Genomic DNA, 20,000 nt, shown 5'->3' on the forward strand with positions numbered 1-20,000 from the left:
CACAAACCCTCTAAATCATTCCGTTTTATTGGAGCGACATCTTGTGGCAGTCAGAGGAAGTGAGGTCATGTCAGACCTGATTCTTCCTGTTTTAAGTGACAGCGTTTTCTGCAGCAGTGTGCCTGATTAAACGCTTCCACAGATGAAAGCTGTGACTTTTGTTTCCTCCCGATCGAGCAGCGTGCTCCTGCTTCACATTCAGAGCGCCGCGCGCCGCAGACCGGCTGACTGACAGGTTGATTTACCTCGCGGACGCTCTCGGTGCTCGCTCCGAACGCCTTCAGCTGCTGACTGGTGGCAGGAAAGGTCTCCGAGGCTCAGGGATGATTTTACATGCTTCCACTTCAGCCTTTATTTGTTCTGCTGAAGCGAACGAAGCCGTCCTGTTCACGCGCTGATGGATCGTTTCAATAAAGCAGATGTTAGAGGGCGAATGGAAACCTGGCGGTAAACCTCTCTTTGTAGCAGGATCAGGAGGGAACGTTTTATTTCAAGGACGTATCAGGAGCGTTTAGGGGGAAACCCTCCGGAGTGCTGATGGAGTTTGACATGTGAGGAGCGGCTGAGGTTGAGCCGGATGGCTGTTTCTCTCAGCGATGTTTGGCCATGTAAACGTCTGACACACCAAACACAGTCACCTGACCAAGCATCTGAAAAATGATCCCGTTCACCTGTCGCAGCCCGCCGTGTGCAGTCAACGGGTCAGCTGCAGAGCGCCCTCTAGTGGACACTTGTAGCATTCTCTACCTCACTTTATGTTCATGCATCAGCTGTTATCAATGCTAACGCTGTGATATCGTCAAACAGCTGATATCTGTGGGTCTGCGTCACCCCTGTAATCCAGCACAGGTGTTATGATACTGAGCTGTTCACCTGGCCGTCGGCAGGTAAGCGTCCGACAGCAGCTGCAGTAAAAACGCATTTACGCTGGAACTAGCATGCAAGCTAGCTTGTTTCTGGGTCCCACCCATAGACTCCCACCTTAGCGCCTCATTACCAGGAGGTGAGGGTTTTCAGTGACGCCTGCTGCAGCTCGATGCATCACATTTAGGCGGCGTGCTGCTTTTCGGCGCCGCTCGCTCCCTCTTATTATTTCATAGCTCGTCTCAGTCGCTCAGAAGGAGCTGCTCATCCCCGAAAACCCGATCAAAGGGCCAAATATACCCCCAGAAACAAAAAGCTAATTTCACGCCCTGCACTGCTGGTCGTCAGGGGGGAGGGGTTTATTCCCATTCCCTGCTGGCGCAGGACTCGAACTGGCAACCATCTCTAACCTCAAAGCCAGCATCGCCCCGGGGCCTCCGAAGCTTCACTTTGATACGAGACACCGCGGAAGAAATTTGTCTTTTATGCAAAATACTGTTGAAATAGAGCGAACAGTCATTACACGTCCAGCCAGGATTAACACACACACACACACACACACACACACACACACACACACACACACACACACACACACACACTCCCCTGTGTCTAACAGCCACGATTTCATGTTCGTTATTTGCACTCTTTCATCTCCGTCCTTCGCTCTGACAGATATAAATAGGATGATGGAGACGCACAGAGAAAAATATTATGCTAATTGCAGCCCGACACAGAAGTGTTTCATTCTCTGCCCTCGCTCTTTGTTTCTGTCTCTCTCTGCTCCGTCACTTTCAAAGTTCCTCCCTCTCTGCTGTCAGCCTGGATTGGAAAAACAACTTTGTGGCGTGGCGGGTGAAATCTTCTGGGTGCAGTCTTCTCGCTTCTTCTGTCACTGTTTGCTCTTTTCTTTCACTCTGAAACTTCAGCTTTTCCCTCTCTGTGTCCTTTTATCTGTCTGCCTCATACGGCTTTATGCCTCCCTCCATCTCTCTCCATCTCTCTCCTCATACTCCTCTGCTCGCTCCTGTCTCCTCTTTGCAGCTCAGATCAATACACGAGCTCTTCCTGTCCCAGAAAATCAAGTGAAATCAATCAAACAAATGAGCCACTCTAAGCAGATTCAGCACGAAGCCATCGCACCCATGATTAAAAACACTTCTGTAAGGAAGAAGATTAACTGCACGACTGACGGCACGGCGACACGCAGACGGATGTGTGACCTGAGTGTGAGGACGTCAGAGCCAGGGGTGCATCGCTGTGGCGTACCGGCCGCCAAGAGAGGAAGTCTGGCTTTAGGGACGCGCAACACTGACACGCAGCGGCACCTCCACGTCTGAAACATCTGCACTGCAGCTGTCTCACCCCAGAGGGGGAGGTCCTAAGAGTCAGTGACCCACTCTGTCATCATGTGACTCAGTGAGGTCACACGGGCTGAAGACTGAGTTACAGGTGGATGTAAGGTGGTGTCAGAGGATGTAGCTGTAGCTTATGTGTTAAATGCTTTTGGATTTCACCAAAACACCCTTTTTCCTGCCTGTGTTTTCAGTCTGCGTGTGTGTGGGTGTGCACGGCGTGGTGACGTAGGCGTGTGCATGTGTGATCACAGCTCCTCCCAGCATGACCCTGAAAGTTTCCTGAGGCCATAAGTCCGAATATGACCGAACTGCTGCGTTTTGGCCCGTGTGATATCAGACTCGCTGGGTGTGAGTCACGTAGAGGCCCGAGTTCGCCAACTGAAGCTTTTCATGAGTTTTAGCTCAAGGATACAGCTGTAACGCTAGCATGCTAAGTTAGCCTGGTTGCTAGCGGCATGTTTTAGCTAACGTGCACTGTGTTGATTTATGACTATGCGGTGACAAAGACGGCAGATAAATGTCGTTTTAGACCTCTGAGAAAACAGCCGAGCCTCTGCTACTCTGATGGCTGACTGTGCTTCAGTGCAGACGCCTCGCACATCTGTTGCTCCTCCTCAGAAGGCGTGAGCGGCGGCTCTGAGGCCGAGGCGGACGAGCCAAACGCGGGAGTCAAGTTCCAGAAACTTCTGCCCTATTAGCATGCTCTCTCTCTGCCTCTGCTGCTCTCTCGCCCACTCATTCTCCATTGGTATTCACACTGAGCCAGACACCAGTGACAGAGGCTGAGGAGGAGGAGGGAGCAGCGAGGAGGGCGATGAAGGAGAGACAGAGCGAGCAATGACAGACATGGATTAAAGGGGGGAGAGAGAGAGAGTGCAGATGAAGGAGGAAAGAGGAGACAGGAAGAGAGGAGAGAGGAAGAGAGGAGAGAGGAGACAGGAAGAGAGGAGACAGGAAGAGAGGAGAGAGGAGACAGGAAGAGAGGAGAGACCTTGTCAAGTTTGAATTTTTTGCTTTGCCATTGAAACACACACAATCCTGCTGACTGTAAAGGTCAGATAATTCACACCTGACACACTCCTACAGCGTGCGTGTGTCAGGTGTGTGGTGAATAACAATGATGCCGTCGTACCAGCTGAGGAAGTGAAACTGGGAGGATCCTTCGTGTTTAACCAACACCTGAAATCGACAGGGCCTACAGCAGCACGGCCTGTAGAGGGCGCCAGCACACGGCTCTAGCTGGACCTCAGGATTATGTTCAGACTGTAAATGATCTCAGGTGCTCTCAGGTACGTGTGGACGAGCTGCTGCTGGCTGCAACTTTCTGTTTCCCAAATAGAAGCCGCACATTTCATTTTTTATTTTACTCCAGAAAGCTTGTGCGTCCCTGTGATCGGCTCTGATGTCGCTCTGCAGACGGGAGAAACGCGCTCTCATTGGACGATGTTCTGGATCCGTCCACGCGAGTGTGGTAAAGCACCACATTAGGCCCTGATGATGATGATGATGGTGATGGACTGACCTGCCGTGGCCTCTGTGGTGCTGACCATCGCAGAGCCACATGCAGAATTTCAGGTGTTTAAAGGTCCGAATATGAACCTTCAGCTTGTAAAATGAGAGAAAACATCTCAGCAACAGTTTTTATGACGTCAGTAAACTTCCTGGATTTGGGATCGTCTCTGTCATTAAAGAAAGTGAAACCGCAGCTGCAGCCGAGCAGCTGCAAGCGAGCAGCTGCAGCCTTTAGCAAAAAGGAAATCTTAAAAGTAGAGATAGTGTCTCCTGAATCCAAACTGGAAGCTGGTTCCACAGAAGCTGAAGGCTCTGCCTCTACTTTTAAATACTCCAGGAACAACAAGTAGGCCTGCAGTGCGAGAGTGAAGTGCTCTAACAGGGTGACATGGTACTACAGGGTCATGTTCACAGAGTCAGGCTGTGGGCTCACAGCTTCCTCTGAGCTCCAGTTTTGATTGGATTTTCAGCTGCTGCTATTTTTGATGCATCGTTCAGCAGCTCGACTTACGGGAAACAAACCTCTGAGTGCGCTCTGACACAACGCTCGCCATCAGCAGCTGCAGCCACAGCAACATGAAAGTAACCACGGTGACGGAGTGATGATGCAGGCAGCACTGAGTATTAGTACGCTCAAGCCTTTAGTGGCATTTAATGGCATCTTTGTCAGGACACGTGAGTCCATTTCCTTTGTGGAGTATGTGTGCGTCCTCTACACTCCGTCACACTTTCAGGTCTGAAGCTGCCCTCACTCATTACGTTACCCTGATGACGTCCACCGTTGTCATCAGACACGTATGAAGCTTGCCACGCTGCCGGTTTCTCAGCTGACGTATTAAACAGCTGCTTTCCTTCATGTGCGGGAAACAACATAAAACGGCGTCTTCAGTCCCCACGCTGCGCTCTCCTGCTCAGCTCGGCAGGAGCAGGAGAGCGCAGGCTCCTTCCCGTCTCTGTTAGCTTAGCGCCGAGCATCATCTTTCTCACACCTGCACAGAGGTAAACAGCTGGCCCCTCCTAGCGCCACGCTCAGAGGTCAGACGACCGACGGGGAACATTTAGAGACATTGGCTTTGTGCCCGCCTCAGAAACAGCAGCACACACGCCCAAGGGCGCCGTCGAACCCGACGCAGCTCGCCTGTTTGGATGAACTGTGGAGACATCACGTATCCATCCGCCCAGTGACGCCAGAGACCTGCACTTTGTATACACAAGATATATATGAGCTTATATGTACACAACATGTACCGTGTACACACACGGACACACACCTAACGGTGTGAAACACCTCCGGCTGTGTGCTTCTTGTTGTTGACTGAGCTCCATATTGTGTTTTCATCGACCAGATCAATCTATGTGGGTGTCTCACTGTGTGTGTGTGGGTGTGTGCCGTGAAGAGACTGCAGACTGCTGATTGGTCAAGTCAATCAAGACTGATGAGGGAAGGTCAGCAAAGAGACAGCAGCAAAAACACACTCACACACACACACACACACACACACACACACACACACACACACACAGGTGTTTGTCCTGGCATGTTTGTGAGGACCTTCTAATGAAGCCCCTCGTTGCTGACTCGGTGCTGGAAAAGTCAAACAGCTTTTTGAAGTTTGAAGAAGAGAAACACAGACGAGTCATCGGCACTTCAAAGTGTCCTACATTCACCTGAACTCATGTTTCATTCTCACCTTTAGCCAACCTCAGCATCATGTCTCAAAATCCAAAAGATCTGTGATGGAGGCATCCTCACGAAGTCATTATAGGTGCTACACACACACACACACACACACTGAGGTGCCCACTCCCCTGTCCCCCGCTGTGTCCCCCTGTGTCCCCCTGTGCCCCCACTGTGTCTCCCTGGGTCCCACTGTGTCCCCGCTGTGTCCCCTGCTGTGTCCCCGCTGTATCCCCTGATGTGTCCCACTGTGTCCCCGCTGTGTCCCCTGCTGTGTCCCCGCTGTATCCCCGCTGTATCCCCTGATGTGTCCCCGCTGTATCCCCGCTGTGTCCCCCTGTGTCCCACTGTGTCCCCTGATGTATCCCCGCTGTGTCCCCCTGTGCCCCCACTGTGTCTCCCTGTGTCCCCTGATGTGTCCCCGCTGTATCCCCGCTGTGTCCCCCTGTGTCCCCGCTGTCTCTCCCTGTGTCCCCGCTGTCTCCCTGTGTCCCACTGTGTACCCGCTGTATCCCCGCTATGTCTCCCTGTGCCCCCCTGTGTCCCCACCGTGTCTCCATGTGTCCTCTGATGTGTCCCCGCTGTGTCCCCCTGTGCCACCCTGTGTCCTGCTGTCTCTCCCTGTGTCCCCGCTGTCTCCCTGTGCCCCCCTGTGTCTCCCTGTGTACCCACTGTATCCCCGCTATGTCTCCCTGTGTCCCCGCTGTGTCCCTCTGTCTCTCCCTGTGTCCCCCTGTGCCCGTGCTGTGTCTCCCTGTGTACCCGCTGTATCCCTGCTGTGTCTCCCTGTGTCCAACTGTGCCCCCTGTGTCTCCCTGTGCCCCGCTGTGTCCCCCTGTGTCCTGCTGTGTCTCCCTGTGTCCCCCCGCTGTGTCTCCCTGTGTCCCCGCTGTCTCCCTGTGCCCCGCTTCGTCCCCGTGTCTCCCTGTGTCCCCGCTGTGCCCCGTGTCCCGCTGTGTCCTCCTGTGCCCCCTGTGTCCCCATGTGTCCTCCTGTGACCCGCTGTGTCTCCCTGTGACCCGCTGTGTCCTCGCTGTGTCTCCCTGTGTCCCCGCTGTGTCCTCCTGTGTCCCCGCTGTGTTTCCTGTGTCCCCGCTGTGTCCCCTGTGTCCCCGCTGTGTTTCCCTGTGTCCCCGCTGTGTCCTCCTGTGTCCCCGCTGTGTTTCCTGTGTCCCCGCTGTGTCCCCTGTGTCCCCGCTGTGTTTCCCTGTGTCCCCGCTGTGTCCCCGCTGTGTTTCCCTGTGTCCCCGCTGTGTTTCCCTGTGTCCCCGCTGTGTCCCCCCTGTGTCCCCGCTGTGTCCTCCCTGTGTCCCCGCTGTGTCCTCCCTGTGTCCCCATGTCCCCGCTGTGACACAGTTCCATCACTTCTCCATGATGACGCCTGCCTCAGGCTGCTTTGTACTGTAAGGTAGAGCCCCTGGAATAACACAGGGAAACCCCAACAATTGCACCATAACAGGCCAGCAAGCGCTTGGCGACAGTGGGGAGGAAAACTCCAGCATACCTTTTTGGGGCGAGGGCTGGTCTAGGTGACGCTGTCACCATCACACTCTGCTCCTCCCCTCACCTGTGACCATGTCTAAGCACCAGAGCCACTGCAGGGTGGAGACACCCAGCACCATCACACACAGAGCTCACCCCCTGTCTCACTCTCCCTGTCACTTCCTGTTCTGAGAGCCGGAAGCGTCAAAGCTATCAGCGCCATCACTTGAAGAAGGCGGGCGCTCGTTAGCAACAAACGGCCGCCTGAAATCTGTCCAGCGAAGCTGCTTTCAGTCGGAGAAAATGAAGACAATTAGCGTCAACACAACAGCTTCTGGCTGCTTCCTAACAGCTCTCATCGCCGCCTTTTCAGCGTGAGCCACACGACACGCTCAGTCCATTTGTAAGAGCTCCAGCTCATTAAAAAGCACTTTAACACACTGTGACGGCTCTTTTTCCTGCTCTCACACACTCTGAGATGCAAACGCTCTCGCCAAAGCATTTGGCAAACACATGATCACACACGCTTCACACTTTAGGCGACACACACGCTTTTGTTTTTGTGCGCTGGAGCCGTCAGCGCGCTGCTGTAATCACACGCTCGGTGTCATCGGCGCACACACTGTAATTAGGATGTCGTCTCTTCTGGAGGGCGTGTGGCGAGGCTACTGCTTTCTACCACAGAGATAAAGGCGGTGCTCGTTCACGCCGTCCTGAGCTGCAACACGACACGCACAACAAAGTCTGCAGCTAAACTACAGGTCACACGTCTCAGAGCGTCCTCGTAAACCTTGAGGCTTGCCGGCGGGGAGGTGCACCCCCCCCACCACGCACGCGCGCACACACACACACACACACACACACACACGCACACACACACACACACACACACACACACACACACACACACGCACACACACACACACACACACACACACGCACGCACACACACACGCACACACACACGCACACACACACACACACAGTAACAGCAGCTCCCAATAGGGCTTTGGAGTTGACGTCACGCCGCAATGCATTGTGGGAGCGCAGCTCCATTTTCGGGGTCTACGAATCAAAGCAAACACACTGTGTTGGAACGACGACGACAAGAAACATGCTTAAAAGCAGCTCAAAAGAAAACGGACGGTATAGAGACCGATTGCGTCCAGAGGCGAAGCAGCGGTACTTGAAAAAAAATAGAGTGCATCGCAAATCTGGACCCATATGAAATACGGCAGTGGAGTAAAGACCCAGACGACTTACCGCCACTGTCCTACCCCGATATCTTCACGTATCTTGTTTGTGGAGTAAGCGCTTACACAGCGAACCAGTTTCGTAATTACAAGTCACTGGAGGCGCACATCCAATTTACAAATGGCTGGGTGCAAGATTTGGCTATTTTCAAGCCGCCAAACTCTGAGTACGTCGTCAAAGGAAGTCAGCTGGAGTGCATCGAGTGAAATAGCCATTTTCCACCCCCCACCATAATTAATGTTACACATTTATCATTTAACTGCTAAAATATCGTTATCATATTATATGCCCATAATTGTAAAGTACATGCAAGTTAACACATTGATAATCGGGCAAATTATTAACGCCAATTTGTGTCCTTCCTGTCTCATTTCATTTATTGTCTTTACATCAACCAATCAAGTCACTCCATTCTATGTTTGATCGCAATTTATATAACTTCCGAGACGATGATATTATTCAGCTATAAAGTGTGATGTGAACATATTTAGAACTTACCGGAATGAAAATGTCTTGAGCACACCAGCTGATATCTGGAGACGTAACAGAACTTGATATCAGTTCGTCTCACGGCTGCTATCCAGGCTAGACGCCTTCGTTTGGTAATATCCGATACATGAGCTCCTTCATGTTGCTTCCAGGTTGGGAAAGCATAAAAAGACAATCCAAACTTATTCCCGTGCCGGTCGTAAGATCGAACATTGCAGCCGACCGCACAGCAAGTACGAACCATGGCTATGCTTTCGCTCCTTACTTAGACCCCCAAAATGGCGGATCGGGCCAAAATCCTTTCCACGCCCACCCCCGTGACGTCACGCTCCAAAGCCCTATAACAACAACCTCCCACGCTCCTGTGAGCTACAGCAGCGATGCAGGCTGAAAGTGTGTGTGTGATCACTAACAGCGTTGCTATGGTGATATGAATGTGACCCCTGAGCAGACAGCTCGAGGCCCCGCCCCTGCTAACAGATGTCACATGATCAGCTGCAACAGGTTAAGGTGAGCGCCGCGAGCTCTGCGGATCTCACAGAGACAGACTGCTGAAGAAACTCACAGCACCAGGTAGAGTACTCAGAGTACTGAGTACTGAGAGAAGTGCGAGTACTGTGAGTACTGAGTACCTGAGTAAATGGACTGGTTCTTATATAGCGCTTTTCTACTCTTCTGAGCATCAAATTGCTTTACACAACTTGTGCATTCACCCACATTCATACTCCGGTGGATGCATCGGAGAGCAATTTGGGGTTACTGTGAGTACTGAGAGTACTGTGAGTACTGAGTACCCGAATACCGTGAGTACTGTTCGTCCATTCCGTCCTAAGAAGCTGACATGCTACAGGCGCAGGTTGATGGGGGGCGTATTGCGAGGTTTCAGATACAGGGAGGAGCCAGGAGCCAGGTGTTAGAGCTGCAGGTGAGCCTCCATCTTTTATATACAGTCTTTGTTGGGAGCCACTGATGCAGTTGGAGGATCAGAGAAGTGATTCTGAGATATCTCTGACAAACCTTCAAACAAATGTCACCATAAGACACTGAACAGGTCAGAGCTGCGAGCGTCCTTTAAATGTCAGCGCTCACTTTCATGTCATTAAAAAGATGGAAGAACGCCGGACGCCATCTCCTCCCCGCGGCAGCACAAACCCCCTCAGACCGCTTGGGTCCGCGGCCGATCGCGGCGCTCGCTTCTCGGTGAGGACGAGTTCACGCGTGTCCCGTCAGCAGGACAAACTGACATCGCAAACCAGCAGCTGAGAAGTTTGATGATCGTTCTCGTGGTTTTACATCATCATCCGTGACGCCTGTCAGTCTGACAGGCGTGTGAGCTCCGACCGGAGCCCGGTCTGTCGGACCCACGCTAACAGCACAAACTTCATTTCCTGGATCGGCCGTCCTACGATCAGGAACGCGCACAAACCGCAGTCACGTCACCCAGGAAGCACCGGCGTCTGCACGACTCACAGCGCCGGTGTTCTGACAAATCGTCCTACAGTAAGTAGTTTATGCACATTTCTGCTGTCACAGAGCAATTCCAGCACAATTTAAGTAGGTATGACGGTTTGCCACTTAACGTTGCCCATCAGAGTATGCTTGTAGCTCACATTCACAAAGGTAGGATGGTTTGGCACTTCATTTCGTGTTGTGCGCATGCGCAGAAACAACGGGTAGGATGGTTTGTCAGGTAGGATGGATTCCCAGAACACCGGCGCTCCTCTAATGAAAAGAGTGCACTGCTGCATGAGGCCAATCTCAGTGCAGCGAGTCCACGGGGCTGCGTCGCACGGCATTAAAGAACCAATTTGCAGAGAAAACGTCGTTATGGGAACCGTTCCCTGCAAAACGATGTCATTACAGTAACGACAGCCACTCTAGCGTGGCGCTGTGGATGAACGTGTGCTCAAACATCACTCATTCATTGTTGTCTGAGTCCTTCACACCCGGCTGCCCGACACCAGGAAGTTAATGGTTCAGACACCATTATGAAGGAGGTGCCTGCTATCAGGCCACCAGGGCAGCAGCAGCAGCTCTCTTACAATCAGAGCTCCACACTGAGTGTGAAAAACGGGTGCGGCGCCGAGCACGGACAGAGTCACCCTGCATCTTTATCGAGCTGCGGTGCGATCCCCGCAGGCATCAATAAACCCTGAAACTAAAAGGAGAGTTAATGACGATACGATTAGCTCGAGTCAGGAGACGAATCCCTGCGAGCACGTCGGAGCGTCCCCGCTGCTTCGCATCTGCTACGTCTACAATCATTTCAGTCAGTCGGGGCTAATCGCCTGCACACGGGTATTGATTACGGGGAAGTCTTTGTTCTCTAACCCGGCGTGTACATGACTGCAGGCTGCGGCTTTATGCTCGCTTCCTGCTGCCGTTTCACCGATTTACGAGGCAAATGAGGGGCGGAGCTGAAGTGCACAAACACCTGAGCGCAGCCGGCGTGCACACAGCATCACGCTCGCACTGCTGCGTGCACAAACATCACACACATGGATGCAGCTCAGAAAAACCGACGTTTCACATGCTGCTCGTCACACTCGAGGTCCTGATGTCAAACACAGCTTCACTCGACAAACAGGACACGCCGAGGCTGACGTGTGAACAAGGAAAAGTTCCCACTGGAGACTCACACATGGCTCATACATGTTAATATCAGCTCCATGCACACACACACACGCAGGTGATAACTCAGTCACATATCACAGCCATCAAACAGTGACATCATGAGCACAGCTGGGGTGGAGGTGGGCTCCAAAGTGGCTTGCAGTCGCTTACAGGGCGTGGCCTACAGGAGCTCAGCCGGCCTGTCAGACCTGATTACGTCTGTGATGTTTTACTATGCGCTCCTTCATCTCCTCACTTCCTCCTGATTCCCCTTCGCAGCACGGTGACCCGCTCCGTTCACCTTTCTCCATTTCATCACTGCTATTGTGGCTGCTGACGTGCCGCCGCCTCTCGAGAACACTCGACGCACTCCTGAAAGACGAAGTCGGCTGGTGTCAAGTAGAGCGCCTATCAGCGACGTTCACGCCTGTCCCCTCTCCGGCTTTAATCACAGTAATGCAGCTCCGGGAGCCTTAATGGATTCACTGCGTGGGTCTGCCGGCGCTCTGAATGACAATACGCCAGCCGGCTTCCCAGCAGGACTCCTGACAGGCAGGTAGCAGCCGAGCTGCAGCCTGAATACAGAGCAGGCAGCTGCGTTTGATCTGTGGGGCTGGGAACTAGCGAGGGTAATGATGTCAAACCGCGCGACGAGCTACTGTACGTCAACGGTCAAGCCGGAGCTCGTTAGCAGATGACGACGTTCCTCAGAGTCACGTCCTCCAGGTTCCATGCTCGCTGACAGACGTTTTAACTCAAATTCCCATCTGAATAATCTTAAAGTCATCCAGTGCTTGGACCTTCATTAGCGTCAGAAGCAGAAGGTAACAGGACGTATTTGCTCATATTGTGGCCTGTGGCCTGTCCTTACACACACCTTTAATCCGCTTGCATATGTAGGTAACAAAAGGTCATGTTTATACGGTCACTGTGAGGACCCACAGCCCTCTGATCAACACTAACAACAGAAGAAGAAAGGTTTCTTACCGTAGGCGGAGTCGGCGGTGGACTCCTGGTTCCGTGTCGTAGCCAACACGTCAGCTTAACAGATTCAAAATAAAACAGATTCATCTCATTTATTCTCCACTTCACTTCCTGTACCTCTCTGTGTTTGTGCATAGACCTGAGTGTCACACTTCCTGTTCGTCGCTTTGACATATGGTCACACATGGACCTTACTTGGGCAGGTTGCCATGGTAACTCTGTTCAGTTCACTGCAAAAAAAAAGCCATGCCACTCGTAGCAGATTTCTACTTACAGTGCTGCTGCTCTTATTTTGAAAGTTCAACTCAGACCCCTCTCATCAGACCTGCTGACAGGAGCTGAGCTGATCTGATGGATTAGAGATACTGTGTGTGTGTGTGTGTGTGTGTGTGGGTTTATATTATAGATTAAAAAAACAGGATGGATGAATAGATGGATGGATGAATGGATGAATAGATGGATGGATGAATGGATGAATAGATGGATGGATGAATGGATGAATAGATGGATAAATGGATGGATGGATGGCTGGATGAATAGATGGATGAATGAATAGACGGATGACTGAATAGATGGATGAATAGATGGATGAATGAATAGACGGATGACTGAGTAGATGGATGAATAGATAGATGAATGGATGGATGAGTGGATGGATGAATGGATGAATAGATGGATGGATGAATAGATCGATGGATGAATGGATGGATGGATGAATAGATGGATGGATGAATAGAAGGTTGAATGGATGAATAGATGGATGGATGACTGGATGAATAGATGGATGGATGACTGGATGGATGAATAGATCGATGGATGAATGGATGAATGGATGAATAGATGGATGGATAAATAGATGGATGGATAAATAGATGGATGGATGAATGGATGGATGAATAGATGGATGAATAGATGGATGGATGAGTAGATGGATGAATGGATGAATAGATCGATGGATGAATGAATGGATGAATAGATCGATGGATGAATGGATGGATGGATGGATGAATAGATCGATGGATGAATGGATGAGTAGATGGATGGATGAATGGATGAGTAGATGGATGGATGAATGGATGTATGGATGGATGAATGGATGTATGGATGAATGGATGGATGGATGAATGGATGGATGGATGAATGGATGGATGGATGAGTAGATGGATGGATGGATGAATAGATGGATGAATGAATGGATGGATGGATGGATGAATAGATGGATGAATAGATGGATGGATGGATGGATGAATAGATGGATGGATGAATAGATGAATGGATGAATAGATGGATGAATGGATGAATAGATGGATGAATGGATGAATAGATAGATGGATGTTTGCAGGGATCATTGCAGCGTCTGAGTTGGGTACCCTCTATAGAACCAGTCTGGTGTAACCGTGCAGGTAAGCAGGACCCTTGGTCCACACAAACACGCATACAGCTGTTATCGTGCGCACTGTGGGTGTAACCTGCAGGTTTATCTCACCGCGGCAGCTGTCCGGATGAAACGAGTGGTCGCCCTCGATATCCTGCTCAAACCCCGCCCTGCAGACACGGAACAAGGAGAGGGAGGAGAGGAGACGACAATCAGGACGGTGAAACATCGAACAAAACCAGACGCTGCACTGCTGGTTACTGTTGCCGGGGAGCTTAATCGGTGACAGGTGATGGCTTGGGACAACATTTAATCAGATTTTGTCACATGGTTCATCTGCAGCGCACGGCTCCGTGCGAAGGCCACAGGAGCTCGTCCAATTAAAGGCAGGAAGGTCGTCCAGCCCGAAGACAGACGGGGACAAGAAGTGACCATGAAACACACACACACGCACACAGGCGCGCACACACACACACACAGTATCAGTAAAGCTGCTGTAAATGAAGTCAATTACTTTCCGCTCGGCGTCTCCTGCTCGCCGTTTTGTCCCTGCTGTTTACCGTCTCTGACTCCATCACCACCAGCGCCTCCACCTGACCTTCAAATCCATTTTTAAAGAGGCAACAAATCAGGATTTCACAGCCACACGGGACAAAAAAGTGGAGCGAGTACCGCCGCCACACAAACACCAGTGGGCTGTTAGAAAGATAAAACACGTTAACACAGGAGCGAGTTTCCCAACATTCCCAGTCCAATCACCGCGGCGTGCATTCCTCCCAGCTGTCCGCATCACCGACACGTCTGATGAATCCCAGGAGAGCGTCTCCGTCACCTGTGCAGTTTCAGAGCCTCCGCCCAGGCCATCAGCAGCTTTTACTGACTTCTTCTCAGTTGGGGATCAAAAGTAATAACCTGAAACTACAACATGTGTCACGCCTTCACGTACGCACACGTCCATGATGTCACCGCCTTTACACCATCCGTGTGTGTCCTACGCTCCTCTGACTGTGAGACTGGATCGGCCTCCGCACGAGGACTAAGGTCGTCCACAGCAATCGCTCGGGAGGGTCACGATGGTGGCAGCAGGAATGATCACCATGGAGACGATGCTGAGAGGAAAGCTGGGACGCGTATCCAAGCCGGAACGTACGACCCGCTTTCAGCAGCTGTCCTGCCTGCCGCTGTGACTCACTACCAGCCGTGTGAGCGTCCTCTCAGCTGATCTGTGCCGCTCAAACACGCACAGCTAAATAACCAACGGACGCCCGGCTTCCACATCTGTGCACGTGGAGGTGACCCTGAGCTTCAAAGGCCTCAGGTGAAGGTGTGAACAAGAACAGGTTTAATCTCGACGTTAACCGCAGTCGGACAGACGGGCCATCTTCAAACGCTCACCAGGAAATCTGAAATCTGTCAGCAGTTATTACCGAGCCGCTCTCCCAGCGTCCGGCGATCAAAGCTTTTCTTCCAAACAACAAGAAAAGCGAGCCAGCATCGACAGGAAGACGGAGCCGGCACAGAGTTTCCAGGTGTTGGAATCTTTGCCCACAAAGCTGCTGGGTTTGCCACGCCGCTGCGATCTGTGACAGAAGCATCCATCAGCCCGATCGCACCGAGCCCACACCCGAGTTTCATCTGGCACGCGTGTTTCCAGCTCTCTTTACCACGCTCTGCCCGTACGGCCAACACGCCTGCTGGTTGGCAGCTGTCCGGCAGCTGCTCGCTGTCTTACTCTCTTCCTCCGCTTTGTGTCTGATGGATTCATCACTTACTGACAAACACACAAAAAGAGGCATTTGGATGAATGTTCACTGTTTACAACAACATGTGACCAAACATGCAACGCTGTCACAACAGCCACAGAGGGAACACAGCCAGTTTCCTGAGGCGCTGAGACACGCGTGCGCACGTTTTCCATGCTTCCCAAACCTTAAATGAACCGAACGCATCACCACAAACCATGTGACAACGTTATTATTGCCCAGGTGTGTCAGAGAGAGGAACAAAGGGGAGCACATGAATATCCCAGAAAGCTACAGGAAAGAGCTCAGCTGAGACGGAGACCGCCTCCTCCACCCGGTGTCAGTGTGTTCACGGGAGATCGACCAGCAGGTGATGGATGCGGCCTGACACCACCTGAGGGCTCCGAGTTCTCCTCACACGTCACCTGCACACACCTGCAGGCCTCTAAAACACGTCGCTGTAAAACGTGCTGTCCACGCTGTGACCTCTGACACCTGTGATCCTCTTCTTACTACATCTAAGAGGGAAGGACGGCGCCGGCGCCTCAGGCGCGAAGATACCGTCGAACAATTCAGCCGAGCTGGGGTGCGATGGACCTCGATGGAACACCTCTGAACACTGAAGCTCAGCCACACAGACCCACAGCGCCGCCCGAGCAGGAGTCCCCTGTAAGCCGTCACACGTGGGAGTGTGTCTGCAGAGCTTCCTGTGTACACAGCGAGCACACTCTCCCTCCCCGCTCAGACCGTCTGCACGCCAGAGAGATAAAACCACACCACCCAAAAAAGTTGGATGAATTATGGAGGAGCGGGCGCTGCAGAACATTCGTTAAACTGAATTTATTATGAAGCGTTTTGCTCTCGCTTCCTCGTCGCTCTATATTTACCTCTGCGAGTGCCACCCCCGCGCTCGCTCCAGCTTCCACCAGCGTGGGCTGAGCTGTAAGTGAGGAGCGAGAACAGGAGGAGGTCGCTATAAATCCCAGCCATGTTCAGGCACCTGAACGCCTCGCTCACGCAGAGGGGCGCGCCTCAGAGGAGGAGGAGGGGATGGAAATAGACTCCGTCAGTCAGCCAGAAAACGCCGCTGATGCTGAATGGCGTTTTGGTGCTGATGGCGTGGAGGCAGGTCGGGCATGTGCGGCTGAAGAACACAAATGTGTACGTAGGCGCTTTCACAGCATCGCTGTTACATTCACGCCCAGGACGGAAACGCTGCTGGCACCGGCCCTGCCCACCGCTGCCCGGCATTGATGAACGGTCCTCCATGTGACCTTTCCCAGCCGGGATGTCAAACACAGTAGGCACTGCGATGCCGACCAGAGCGATGGTGGAACCATCAGGACTGAACCCTGGACCCGCTCAGGTGTGTCTCCTGCAGGTGTTTGGGCCGTGAGGAGGCCAGAGCCGTGCTGCTTGATAAGAGGTGCAGACAGACTGCAGGAGCAACGTTAATCACCCACCTGAGCGACCCAGCCAGCTGTTCCAGCTGCTGTCGTTTTATGACGTCATCAGTCGTTGTTACAGTAAAGTGGGCAGACCTGTGAGGGTCGCTGATGCTTCATCGATCGTGTTATTGACATGGGAGGAGGGTGGAGCGGCGTGAACATGGCCGACTCTGAGAGCGCCCCCTAAACATCTGAGTGCAGTTTGGATTTTAAACCACACGGATGTTTTCAGGTAACTGGCTCTCTACCTGCCTCCTCCTCCTGCTGTCCTTTTTTAGTATTCTGCAGCTGCTTCTCCATTTTCTGTCTTCACATGGAGTTATATAAGCTGCTAAACTTCCTCTTCACTCATCCCTTCTTCTCCCCGGAGGGAATCTGTTACTTTTCAGCAGAAGTTTGAGGGGCTGAAACTCCTTCAGCTCTGCAGGAACACCTCTGAGAGCGGAAGCTGCAGCTCAGCCTCCGGCAGGTGTGCCGGCTTCAGGCTGCAGAGGTTTCTGCGTGCTTCGGTTTCAATGAGACGTCAAAAACATCAGCTTCAGTTTCAGCAGAGCAGTGAGAAAATAATGAGACAAAAACAGGCGACTGGAACGACTCAGCAGCAAAACTCTTTCTCTGATCCTCCAGGAAACGACACTCAGCGTCCACATTTCTGACTGCACGTGAACGCCTCGCTGACAACGCGTCAGGAAGACGTTTTAAACATCCTACAAAACACCGTCGTCAGCACAGAGTCAGCGCTGTGGTCCTCCACAGATATCCATCCCCGACTTTAAACAAGACGAACCTCATAAACGCTGCGGTGAGCGGACCAAAGTGCTGAGTCAGAGCGCCGTGAATCTCGCCGACAAACCCGGCTGCACGTCTTCCTGACACAGATCTCTTCCTCTGTCTTTGTGCTGCTGCTCCTCTCTCATCTTCCTCCTTTCCACCTCTTGCATCACAGCTTCGCCTTGCTCTCCGTTTCCTTGCTCGCTTCCTTTTTATCTCACCCCGTCCATTTAAATCCTCTCTGCTCCGTCTGCATGGCAACGCCCGCTGTGTCGTTCACGCTGCTGTGGTGGAGATCATCTGTGTGACTTCCTCTAAACACTGAAACCATCTGTTTGCACCTCCGTCATCACCGCCATCTGAGCAGGACGCCATCATTTCCTGTCAGCTCTATGATGGTCATCATAAATAACCACCTGCAGCGTCTGCGGTGTGACAGCTCAGGACGCCGGGCGTGTGAGTGGACCACAGTGAGGCGCAGCTAGGCAACGAGTCTGCACGGCGACGGCTAAGCAGACCCACAAACTCAACCTGTCTGACACCAGAGCGATAGATCAGGCTGATATTTGATCAATAACACCGATTATGGACGAGTCAAAAATCACAGTTTTCTTCTCTGAGACATGAAACATTTCCTGAACCCCTGCTGTGTGCAGGTATTGGTGACCGTCTCCGCTCGGATCAGCTGATCAGTGTGTTTGTGTGCTGCCAGCGGGGAAGCTGCAGAGCGCCCTCTGATGTGCAGAGCTGTTATCGCAGCTGAAGGGTGTTTCTGAGTTTCACACGTATGTGCAGAGGCAACACGCCTGTAAGCCTCGTCACATCACTCTGTAACATGACGCCTTGTATGCTGTGCTGAATAAAGCTCAGATAAAGTGATTTCAGGTTAAATGATGAGCTGATGTCGTACACTTGAAACACATTGAGCCCGTCTGCACGTTTGCATGGATGTAAACAAATCAGCCGCAGGACGAGTTGGAGGAAGCATGGCGGAGTGCAAACACCCTGCCGGCGTTTTGCTCCCAGGCGAGCGGCTTCCTGACTCGAGCCTTTCTTGTGAAGTGTGCTTGGAGCGAAGCAGAGGTCCCTGCAGACGGCACACACTCACAGGAAACAAATATTCCTCGTGATGAAGAGAGAAAGGCTCGGTGCTACAGAGCACACACTCAAATGAGTGTGAAGGGAAAAATTAGCGTCGGTGTTTCCAGCTAATCCCTGACACTTCCAGAGAAAAAGAAAGTACAAAATGAGGCGTGTTAGGAAAGCGTGCAGACTGTAACCGCGCCGTGCTGCGTTCATCGTCAAGATATTTTCAGTGTTTCTGCAGGAAATATCTGAGTTATTCCACATGTGCAGACCAGATGTTTGCTCAGACTGATCCGACCAGAGCTTCATCTTTACATGCTTTCATCCTCACATCATTCACTGAGCACAGCTTTATTTTGAAAAGCTCCGTTTGCCTTTGTGAAACAAGGACGACTCGTTTCAGGCGCAGATAAGTTCAAAGAACACAAAGTGTCTGATTTTATCTTCAGGACACGCCGAAGCTGCAGGATTCCTCCAAGAGCTCCAGTTTCACAATTTGGGATGTTTCCACTCACTTCCTGTGATCGTTCTCTCGCCTGCCGCCTGAGGACCCCAGCTGATGATATTACAGCGGCTGAAACACCCCTCCCCCGACCAGCGTATGAAAACAACATCAGATCGATCTGCGGACCCGGCGGACTAACCGACGCCGCGTCCACAGATCGATCGATGGCCCTCAAGAGCTGTGGAGTGGGCGCGAGCTACCTGACACTGTGGACCTATTGATTAGGAGATGAACACACCGCTGTGTATGTGTGTGTGTGTGTGTGTGTGTGTGTGTGTGTGTGTAGGCTGAGATGGTTAAAGCTGGTAAACAAGCTTGCCGTCTTCCATTTACAGTGTTTTTGCTGCTGGACAGGGATTGGCCGAGGCAGCTCTCGCATCACCGATTCTCCCTCAGCGTTTCAGGCGGCGTCTCAAATGGGCATTTTTCGTGGCCGTCCACAGTGCTGCGGGGATTCACATGGATGCTGCAGTTTGTGCTTCAGCCCGACGCCTCAGACGCCGCAGAGATCAGCGTCAGCCTCTCTGATCGGAGGTGAAACGTGTTCACGGCGCAGACGTTCCTCTGACTCACGCCTCTGCGCTCTCTCGAGGAGCCTGTGAGCCTCTCAGCGCTGAGCCGGTTTGTTTGGGGCGGAACGAGCTTCCTGAAATGTTTCACCGGGAATGTCGACAGAGGACCGACTCGGTCTCCGGTTTAACGATGATGACGTCACAGTAAACACTCAGACTGTATATGAAAGATGGACAACATCACCTTGGTGCTGGTATGATGGTTTCTAACAGAAGCAAGCAAACATTTTTCACCACGAGGCTCCAGCAAACACACACAGATACCTG

At 52.1% G+C, this 20,000-nt stretch overlaps 1 protein-coding gene across 2 annotated transcripts in view; it reads right to left on the reverse strand.

Moving 5' to 3' along the window:
- Positions 1-20,000, reverse strand: part of LOC309699034 (semaphorin-6D-like) — a 90,778-nt gene that overhangs the window by 7,649 nt on the left and 63,129 nt on the right. The window contains exons 19-20 of one of the 2 annotated variants that reach the window (XM_082521876.1): positions 13,721-13,779; positions 12,238-12,291 (exon numbers count right to left, since the gene is read on the reverse strand). In XM_082521876.1, the coding sequence (XP_082378002.1) occupies positions 12,238-12,291; positions 13,721-13,779 (113 nt within the window). The remainder of the gene's footprint in view (positions 1-12,237; positions 12,292-13,720; positions 13,780-20,000) is intronic. The other variant, XM_082521877.1, reaches the window with a different exon arrangement.

The sequence above is a fragment of the Aulonocara stuartgranti genome (assembly GCF_965226115.1).
Source record: "Aulonocara stuartgranti genome assembly, chromosome: 22".
Classification (NCBI taxonomy): domain Eukaryota; kingdom Metazoa; phylum Chordata; class Actinopteri; order Cichliformes; family Cichlidae; genus Aulonocara; species Aulonocara stuartgranti.